The sequence below is a fragment of the Odontesthes bonariensis genome, chromosome 4, assembly GCF_027942865.1.
Source record: "Odontesthes bonariensis isolate fOdoBon6 chromosome 4, fOdoBon6.hap1, whole genome shotgun sequence".
In the NCBI taxonomy this organism is placed as follows: domain Eukaryota; kingdom Metazoa; phylum Chordata; class Actinopteri; order Atheriniformes; family Atherinopsidae; genus Odontesthes; species Odontesthes bonariensis.
The window spans coordinates 14,245,887-14,256,407 of NC_134509.1; the positions used below are offsets into that span (position 1 = coordinate 14,245,887).

The 10,521-nt window shown below is 42.1% G+C and overlaps 1 protein-coding gene across 1 annotated transcript; it reads left to right on the top strand.

Annotated features, from left to right (window-relative positions):
- The first annotated feature begins 28 nt into the window (after positions 1–28).
- On the top strand, positions 29–8,924 carry znf330 (zinc finger protein 330). The gene is made up of 10 exons (XM_075463118.1): positions 29–133; positions 496–643; positions 729–748; positions 845–915; positions 2,606–2,682; positions 3,272–3,398; positions 3,527–3,631; positions 3,781–3,827; positions 6,230–6,347; positions 7,719–8,924. Exons 2-10 carry the CDS (start codon positions 524–526, stop codon positions 7,985–7,987), a joined length of 954 nt encoding a protein of 317 aa, XP_075319233.1. The 5' UTR covers positions 29–133; positions 496–523; the 3' UTR covers positions 7,988–8,924.
- The last annotated feature ends 1,597 nt before the right edge of the window (positions 8,925–10,521 follow it).

The following is a 10,521-nucleotide window of genomic DNA, read 5'->3' on the forward strand; positions in this document are numbered from 1 at the left end:
TTGCTTTTAGGAAGTCGCATGTTTGGGAAATTGAGAGCAGACTTCCACTCGCGGAACTGAAAGCTCAGCGTTAAGTTCCAACGAACACATTTACGGACGGACTTGGAAGCAAGCGGGTGTGCTAATCCAACAGGTAAAAACCGTTCAAATAACACAAATGGCTCTTAAATGAATTGACACCCGCGTGTAACGTCAGCGAATACGAGTTGGGCTTCAGGACAGCAACGGCGAGATATGCAAAGGTCCAGCTCCCGTTAAATGAAACGTGTATTTTACTCGCCGTGTGGCATCTCACTTGTCAGTTGTTCTGAAAGCTAGCCAACGTTAGCAGAAACACTTAAAACTCCCCCCCTCTGCTTTTAAGTAAATCGTCACCCGTGTTGCCTCCTCTGCGGTTTATGCGCACCGTGTGAAACATGATTATCTTGCACGGTCACCTCACTGTTCCAGTTGCTCTTGGATGAAGCAGATGCAGTTTGTTCTTGGTGTTTGCAGGTGAACAGACTGACACAGGATATCAGAAATGCCCAAAAAGAAAACCGGGGCACGGAAAAAGGCTGAGAGTCGAAAAGAGCGAGAGAAACAGAGTCGAGCTAACCGGGAGCATGTCGATGTGGCCAAACACCCCTGCAACTTCAACATGGTACGTAGCTGACGCATGTAATGATGCCATGTCTGAAGAACTGCATTTATTACTTTGTCACTTACTTGTGTTTTTTGTTTTGTAGGACTGTGACAAATGTCAGAGGTAAGTATGTGTTCGCCTACTGCAGATGTTGTACGTTCAGGTTGACTTTTCCAGGTGAAACACGTCGGTTAACTCTTTTCTCCCTCCTAATGCTAGAAAACAGAAGAACAGAGCATTCTGCTACTTCTGTAACTCGGTGCAGAAGCTGCCTATTTGTGCTCAGTGTGGTGAGTACCCTGCGGTGATTTCTGCTGTGTTTATATGCGGCTTACTGAGTGATTTTGAAATCACAGTCGGTGTGAATTATTTTGTATTCACTTCCGTATCAAAGTCTTTTGCTTCCTGCTTAGGACAACATCTACACGCAGTCATCATAGAACATAGAAAAAACATATCAAATGTTGAAATCACGGATGCTGCATCCTCAAAACTAAAGAGGAGAGGGACCGTCCAGGTTGTTATCAGTTCTCAGGCCACATTTACACATAGCCGGGTATTTAGAGAAAGGAATATTTCCCCCCCTCCGTTTTCAATAATAACATCGTGCACACAACATCGTTTTCAAAAAACTTGTCATTTACATCAACCTGCATAAATACGCCGTCAAGCGCCATAATAACTATGCCAAACCTATTGGCGGCAGTGTAGGGAAAGGAATAAAGCCATGCAAGCCAATCAAAATCCTCAGAATCGACACCAACAAATAACACGAGCGACTTCCTGTACCTTTCAAAACAGCAATGGCGCGAGGTTCGTTTGTGTGGAGTTACTCCTTAAAGTAGCGTTAGACTACAAGGCAAGTAAAGCCCAAGACGACGTCGACTGGGAATCTTGCCAATCTAAGTATGTGGACATCATCCATGATAATCCTGATCAGCAGCCAAACAAGCTGTAAACATAAGGCGCTCGCATGACGTTAACCATTTTCTGGCGCATAATGTGACGTTTAAGAACCTAAAATGCCGTTTCTCCCAGTCGACACGGCAACACATAACCGGCGTTATCAGAAATCTCCACTTTGGCCGGAGGTTTTAGAAATAATCGTTTTCTGTGATTAAAAACGGGGTTTTGGTGTAAAAGAGAGGCCAAACCGCAGGAAAATATCTGCGTCTTCCTATCGTGTAAACAGGGCCTCAGTCTGTATCTCTGATGGTATGTGGGTGCGTTAGTGCTTATGTAAGCGGCAATTTGTACACCTGGACGGGCACAGGCAGTGCTGAAAGGTATAAACAGGTTTTGGGGCAACATGTGCTCTCCTGCAGACAATGACTTTTCCAGGGAAGGCCTTCCATGTTTCTGCAAGACAATGCCGAACCACATACTGCATCTATTACAACAGTGTGACCTCATGGTAGAAGAGTCCAAGTGCTCGACTGACCTGCCTGCCGTCCAGACCTTTGAACAACTGAAAAATCTGACACGTTGTGACGTGTAAAGTATGATGTTACAAATCAGCTAGAATCCTCTATCAGACAAGAATGGGACAGCTTTCCTCTCCCAGAGGTTCAGCAGCAGGTCTCCTCAGCTCCCAGACGTTTACAGACTGTTGATAAAAGAAGGGGGGATGCTACACAGTGGTAAACGTGGCCACGGTTCAATGAAATGATCTCACTTTCACTATTGAAAGTTTTCTGCGTTCTATTGTGAATAAAGTAATGATTTATTAGAATTGTAAATCATTGCCATCTGCCTTTCTTTACATTTCAATCTAGTGTACATCTCACTAGTGTATCTGTTTTATGATAGACACTTCTTACCAGGTACTACCGTGTCTTTCTTAGCCTGCTCCTTCCTTTTTTGAACTGTACTTTGCCTTTATTTGATAGTGAAAGCAAAGGTACTCCTTAGAGTAAACTTCGAGTCTGTTCATACTCTTTATTGATCTACGACATGTGCATTTTTTTTAATTGATGTTAGGCAAAACCAAGTGCATGAAGTCTTCAGACTGTGTCATTAAGCATCCGGGGATCCACACCACTGGAATGGCCATGGTGGTGAGTTCATTTTAAACATTTCTTAACCATAAACTTGACTGGCACGAAGAAGTGTTTTGTTCAGATTCGGCCCTGTGGTTCCCCTGATGCGGGTGTTTCTGCATTTCTTTCCAAGTACATGCTCTTGGAAAATATATGTGTAGTATCTGAAGAACAAACATGCTGCAGTTTTCTCAAGACCTGTCTGTTTTATGCAAATTCATCCAGTCGTCTTATGTGCAAACGCAGACTATTGAAATTCAAAATTTGAAAAGGAAAGAAAAAAAAAAAAAAAGCTTTATCTGTTGTTACATTGTGTGTTTGTCAATATTGTGGGGGCTGAATGAGTTATGATTATTGATGAGTAGAAGCATATGATAATGCTGAAGATAATTCACCAGATTAACAGGTTGATGGCTTAGTCCATCGGCTCCGTGATCGGTCAGTACGTCTCGACTGTACTTTTTTTTTTTTTTCATTACTCAGCATGCATTAAAAAGACATTCACAGGATGAATAACTATTGAAAACAGTAAATGTACTTGTTATACATTTAGAAAGAAAATAAATGATAAAAATCAATCTGCCATTATTTTTTTTTTGACCACAAGGGTGCAGTGTGTGACTTCTGTGAAGCCTGGGTATGTCATGGAAGGAAATGCCTCAGCACTCACGCCTGCGTGTGTCCCCTGACTGATGCAGACTGCATCGAGTGCGAGCGAGCGGTCTGGGATCATGGTGAGACCCCCCCGCCACACACACACACACACACACACACACACAACCTCCTTCCTTCCTTTTATTATGAAATGTATCCGGTGATATCACACTGACATGACAAAAATGACCACTGGCTGTTTGAACAGGGGGCCGAATTTTCCGGTGTTCTTTCTGTCAAAACTTCTTATGCGAGGATGATCAGTTTGAGCACCAGGCGAGCTGCCAAGTTCTTCAGGCTGAAACATACAAATGTGAGTCATTCACTTTTACCATGCCATTCAGTTGGAAGATTTATGCTTTAGGGGGAAAATTATTCTGAAAAGTAATGTCCAGTGGGTATGTGTGCAGTGGAGAGAAAGTGAATGTTTACAGTTTTGCTCTTTCTCATGTTGTGTTCAAGGTGTTTCCTGTAATAGATTGGGACAGCACTCCTGCCTGCGCTGCAAGGTGAGACTAAATGTATCATCGCAACACAAAACCGCCCAGAGCACTTCCAATGTCGGAGCATTTACTCACTTGCTTACCTGCTTTCTATTGCTTTGAGCAGCTTTGAGCAGTACTGGAATAGAATAGAGTTAATTTGCCTTTTGCACAGGTACAAATTCTTGTGCGTTGTTCCGAGTCACAGTGATTCTTGAAAATACCAAGACATTTAATGTGAAAATTAAAGCCGTCTTATTGCTCAAATCACAAATGGTCACTACAGCAAAGAAGAATAACCCGCGTTCCATAGCTGATGAGATGGTATGAAAGTTGATCTATTCTTTTACATTTGTTTTTGCTTCTAGTTTTCCTCGTGAGAAAATATTTCAGGCATACAGGAATTGTGCAATTGAAACTAAAACTCAAAGCTTGTCCTGTAACAAAGCAGCAACAAAGAGCTTCAATCTGATAAAACTGGACTTGCTGCTACCAGAATCTTCTTTCTCTTCCTTCACTGAGACAGGCAATAAATGAAAAGCTGTTGAATAATAAGCTTGTTATGTCATTGGCATTCAAAAGTTACCAATGGGCCAAGTTGTCAGACCGCTCTGTCAAAGCGCACGTTATCGAAAGTAGTTGGCAGCTTAATACTGTCATAAGAGAAGCAAATTTTTCCGAGACGATGCATTTTTACTCCAGGTCGAGTCTGTCTTCAGAATATAAACACATATGCAACGTCAAATAAAAACATGCAAAATACCGTGAATGATTTATGTTTGCAAGCTGCTACCAAACCAAAAAAATGAACTAGCAAACCTTTAACACGCTTTACACAATCAGTAATCGCTGTGAAAGAAATATTATTTACAGAATAAGGAGCTGTAAGATGATGGAACATTCCCACTGATGATTTCAGTACGTATTTGGTCTGGACTGTATGGGATGTAGTTATGTCCAGATTGATACAAAGATACAAATCCTACCAGTAGACCACGTTTAATGTTCATGTCGAAGCTGCTTGTCTCACGTACAATAAGGAAGTTGCTGGTCACTAATCCAACTTTCCCACATCAGCTGAGTGGAATCCCTTTTCAACACTTTAAAGCCCCGTTTCCACTATGTAGTCCGGTACGGGTCGGTTCAGAAGGGTTCGCTTATTTCAGTGTAGTGGTAGTTTCCACTACCACAAAAGCATACCAGTCCCATGGTACCCGTTACCATTTTTGTAACCCTTCTGCTTGGGGTACCTAGCACACAGGACCGGTTCCAGGCTCTGCTCTCCGTTGTTGGTGAGGAGGCTGTGCAGCGGGAGCTCGATGGCGCTGTGCGAAACGAAAAAGTTTTCCAGCTGATTGCCCGCAAAAATGGCAGAGAGTTGTTTCAACCGGACCGCGTGCCGGTGTTGCATTAAGCTGAAGAAGCTTCGGAGCGATCGACGTAGTGGCGCTTCGGCACGTACTCAGCCCACAGTGGGAACGCAAAGCTGACCCCAAAGCGACCCGACCCGTATCGTACCGATACGAAGTGACCCGAACCGTACTGACAGTGGAAATGAGGCTTAAGTGATGAGGAACAAACCCATCAGTCCAATTCAGTGAGAAGTTATGCTGGACTTAGGCTTTGTGCTCATGTTTTTCTGAGCACCAGTGCTTTTTTTTTTTTTCCCTGCTCATTCCCAATGAGTGGAGTTCTTCATCCTTATTTGTGCTGCCACTCCAGTGGCTTTTGTTGAAAAATCTCTAAACCTTTCAGAAAGGTGCTATTATGTGGGAAGAAACTGTCGAACCTGGTCGGAAAACAGAATAAACTTGTTCTTGCTGTGTTTGCGTATCTCGAGCTGTAACCTGAGCTTTGACATGTCAGACTGAAATCATCCGAGCAGAGAAGGAAAAGCCCATTTGTGGGAGCAGATCAGTCAAGCACTACATGTTGATGATAACGGTATTATTAAAGTTATGGTGACGAAGCTCAAACAATAAACGCCTGTTCGCAGTTGACAGCAGAGCACACGCAGAAGCTCTGCAGGGCTAATCGTCTCCCTGAACCCACTGCTCTGAAAGAAGCCATTGCTAATATTATAACTTGTTTAAAGTAAAACAACCCTTAAACCGAGCTATGTGCAAGCAAAGCATGGTTTATCACAAAACAGCAGTTGCAGTGGAAATGTGCTGTCGAGAGAATGTTGCTATAGAAACACAAAGAAGGGGCTGGGTTAGAACTTTTTTGTTGAGACTACTCTGTGCCCTGCCAGTGCTGTTCTACCAGAGGAAGGTGCAATGGTGGGCATGGGCCCTTCATTTGTTGTGATGGAACATTTCACTGTGATTTATTTATTTATTTTTAAATCTATTTATTTATCTATTTTTAAATCTATTTTTTTTTTTAATTTATTTGATTGAAATGATAATTTGGCTGTGTCCCTGCAGGCTTGTTACTGTGACGACCACTGCAAGAGTAAAGTCTTCAAACAAGAGAAAGGCAAAGCTCCGCCGTGTCCAAAGTGTGGCCATGAAACGCAGGAAACCAAAGACCTCAGCATGTCCAGTGAGTCTCACACAAACAAAAGGGTTGATTTTTGTTCCTGTAAAGCTGCCGTTTCAAGGAAGCTTGCAGCACCCTCGACTTCCTGCTGAATATCTTCAAAAACGAAACGGAAAGAGAGTAAACGCAGAGAAATTCTTGACGAAGACAAAAGTTACTTCCTGTAAAAATCTCTTCTGAGAGTTGTTTTGCACGTATGAATGGCTCATTGACTACTTTCTCATGACATTGGCTGTTGTCTTCCCTTAATTCATTCTTAATCAATGATTTATTCTGTTTTTTGACATATTTTGACTGGAGAACTTGAAATATGAGTCAAACAGAAAGCCCTGCTCAGTCCATTTAAAGAGGTTTGTTTTTGTTTTTTTTTAATCATCCGATGCGGTATATGTAGCTACACAAAACAAGAGGGAAATGGCAGGTTATGTGGGATGGCATCAATGGAAGGCTTTTTTGGCAGTTGGATTGCAGCCAGTATAAGCAACATAGTCCTAGATAAAGATAGGTGATGGTAACATGTAGACAATGTAGACAAAATATTGATGGTTCTATTTTATAGGTCATTCATTGAGTCTATTTGAACTTTTTGCCTTGTCTGCTGGTATGGTACTCTCCCAATGCAAAACAAAAATAGCCTGTCTTGTATTGTGAACACAGCCAGTAAGATCATTGGCATTCAACAACTATCCCTGTCCCAAATATGGGGCAGACAGTTGGTGAGTCAGGCGAGCTCTATTTTAACGTGCAATGACCATCCCCTATTGGAGGAATTTGTTCCTCTTCCATTTGGTCGGAGCTATTGGCTACCAAGGGCAAGGTGCAATAGATGCACGTTTTCCTTTGTCCCTAGTGAAATCAATGCACTCAACCAATCACTTAATCATTCATGACACTTTATCTTTATTTATATAGCGCATTTCATACCACAGGCAACTCAATGTGCTACTTTAAGCTGCACTGGAATATGTTTATTATATTCAGTTTTTTTATATTTATCATTCCATTGTTGTCACATTTGAATGGACCACACAGACACATTTCTTTGTGCAAGTGTGGCTGAGGTTGGTTAGGTTGTCTGTAAACGCTCTGGTGTTTAATGTCTATTTTTGGACCTTGCATTATTTGTCTTTTTTAACCACTGATGCAAACCAACCCCCCCACCCCAACAAATGTTTGAACTGAACTGAACTGAACTTGAACTTGAGTCTTAACACTGCTGATGGAGGGTTAAGAGAGTTTCTAACATGTTAGCATATATTTTAGAAGTCCGGCCTTGGTCAGACTAAATAAGCATTTTGTTGTAGTGCACGGGGAAGATGGGCTTAAGCTTCATTCGAAAGCAGAGCTAACATCACGCCTGTGTGTTCCCTGCAGCTCGCACCTTGAAGTTTGGACGCCAAGCTGGTGGCGATGATGATGACTACGATGGAGCTTCAGGCTATGATGCCTACTGGAAGAGCGTAGCAGCTGGAGGAGGAGGTCAACAAGACAACTACGGAGAGGATGACGACGACGATGAAGATGAGGATGAGGAGGAGGATGATGATGATGAGGAGGAGGACGAAGATGAAGAGGAGGAAGACGAAGAGGAAACGGCTTCAGAATCCCTGGCTCAGCTTAAGTTAGACGAGACTGCTGCCTAAAATGAGACTGAGACTGCCAGTGGTCCTCAGTGGATGTTCACTCGTTACAGTTTAGGAATTTCAAGAAATTTGAATTTTTTTCTTTTTAAATTTAAAGTGGGGTTGTTTGTTGTGCTTAATGTGTAGTCGGTGTCTTGCCTTCAGTAGACCAAGCTCACAGCTTGGAGAATCAGAAACCAATCCCGATGGACGAACCAAGCGAAGAGCTACTCAAAAGGAGGCCATAAGAAGAACAAATTCTCACCATCTAAAACAACTCAAACTTTGGAAGTTTCGTAACGGTTAGAGGAAGATGTGGATGCTGTGGATGTTTTAAAACACCGCACTTCTGCGTCAGACAGCAATTTAATATGTCGCTTCTCTCTCGAAACTGCGCAACATTCACATAGCAACATAGTCCAGGTTGGATCACCATATTCCCAGCCTTTTCCTACTTCATGTTGAGCACGATTTCCTATTGAATGAAAAATCCAATTTTGAATTTTAAAGTTTTGTTCCTTTCAAAGGTGAAAAAAAATAAAAATAAAAATCACTCTTCTTTCAGGCTCAGCTTTCAGCTGAGATTGCCTGTTGGGAAACCTTTTGATTCTCCAAACTGAGTGCGCTGACTGCTGCCTATTCCCCTGTAGATGAGATATGACAACTCATGAGTACTTACTACACCCCCACTTAAAAAAAACAAAAAAACAAAAAATCTCTTCAATAGGGATACACAATGCGAGTTACATGGAAACTACACAAGAAAGTCAATATTATGGACTGTGTATTAATGTTTTCCGATATCTTTGAAAAAATATTGTCATGCAAGACCCCTATGATCATCTGTACAGGGGATAGAGGTGAAAAATCTCCAATAAAGGATTAAAGCAGGCTCAACTAATAGTTTGAACTTAAATCGGGTACTAATAGTGAAATAAAGGATGTTTTATAAACCCTTTCTAGACTCCTTTTGGTGATTTGATAGATGGGAACCAGAAGACTTTGAAAGCCCCCCCTTTTTTTCTTATTTTTTTCTCTTACTTCTGGAAGAATGTGCCAGCCTCTGTTTTGATACATTTCTAGACACACGGATAGTTTGACATGATAAGACCCTACAATGGAGAGCTATTTAGGCAACTCAAGGTCATCATGCTTTGTTGCTGGTTGGAGGCTCGCTTCCTAGGAAATTAGAAATAGATTCGAAGTTACTGATACATTTGGAATATGACCCACTACACACTGATGGATTGCCGTCACCGCCGTCATGGACATAAGGAAATTCTTACAGGGGACAGAGAAGCCACAAGGAGAACTGCACCTTACAAATTCCTAGTTCGTGAACAGTGTTCTCTAACTAGGAATTTGCTGCGGCGTAAGGTGCAGTTCTCCTTGTGGCTTCTGTTCACTAACAATGGCAGTAAAACGAATTCTGATTCTGAGAATGAAGTGGAGGGAGGTGAGAGATTTGATTTCTCTGTTGTGTCGAAGCGCCTACCTGTAGGCCACTGTAATTTCTTACACCAAATACACAACGTTTGCATGGCTCCATGGCATATGAAAAACGCGAGACCATATCCTATTCTGCCTATTATAGCCTAAACTATCTTGGGCATTAGGAAATTGAAGCAGTGTGTTGGAGGAGGAGAAGGAATTGAAAAGCTAAATGGCTGAACTCAAAAGTGTTTTTATTTGCGTAGATAGCCTATAGCTCTGTTAAACCTGTTGAGGTTCATGCAAATTTGAATAAATGTTCACATTCACAGACATCCCAAGTTCCAAAGACTCATTTCAAGCAGGCTGGATATAGGTAGTTAGATACTGTAATTGGCTAGTTAGATATAGGTCTACACAATTTAGTAACTAAATGTGTATTGATACTTCACATAAGTCTTCGATACGTTTTGCTTTATTTTATTACAGCATTTAACCTACAGAAATAAAATGCAGATGATGGCGCGTTCAGCCTACCTCCACATGTTTTTACAGTCATTAAGTCCGCCGTGGGCAATACTGAAGTCACTATTGCATACAGTGCACCTCGCCACGGTGTCATCATTCTTCACCTTCACTAGACATGGGTATACTTTAGTATATATTCTACTGTAAAATGAGTCTAATATTTTCGTTTTTTACTCGAGGATTCACCCTGTGCCATTTGGCAGGATGCACAGTTTTGAGGGGTAACTTAGGTGACTGTCAGAGAGTAAATCGAAGCCATCCCACACCGAACGTTATTGGCTTATTTTGCTGACTAAACCAATCAGCGCTCCTTCTGACAAGCAGTCGCCCTGAACGCTCGTTGAACAGAGCATCGCTTTGGACAGATGCGCACAAGTTTCACAAGCAACCTCTCACACCCCTCTCTCTCTCGTGCCTGCGCAGTCGAAACGCGCATGGTGCACGAGTTATTATATTGCCTGCACGCTCTCACTCGCATTGAAAAAAAAAGGACACGCCCTCGCATAGTCTAAAATCTCGCGGGCATCCGTGATTAACTATCAATATCAGGGAGACTCCCGGAACTGCCGGGAGACCTCAGACTTGGGATGTCTGCA

Coding starts and splice junctions, on each gene's coding strand:
- znf330 (XM_075463118.1), top strand. CDS start 524: ATGCCCAAAAAGAAAACCGGGGCACGGAAAAAGGCTGAGAGTCGAAAA. Junction 916..2,605: donor GCCTATTTGTGCTCAGTGTG/GTGAGTACCCTG, acceptor AATTGATGTTAG/GCAAAACCAAGTGCATGAAG. Junction 2,683..3,271: donor CCACTGGAATGGCCATGGTG/GTGAGTTCATTT, acceptor TTTGACCACAAG/GGTGCAGTGTGTGACTTCTG.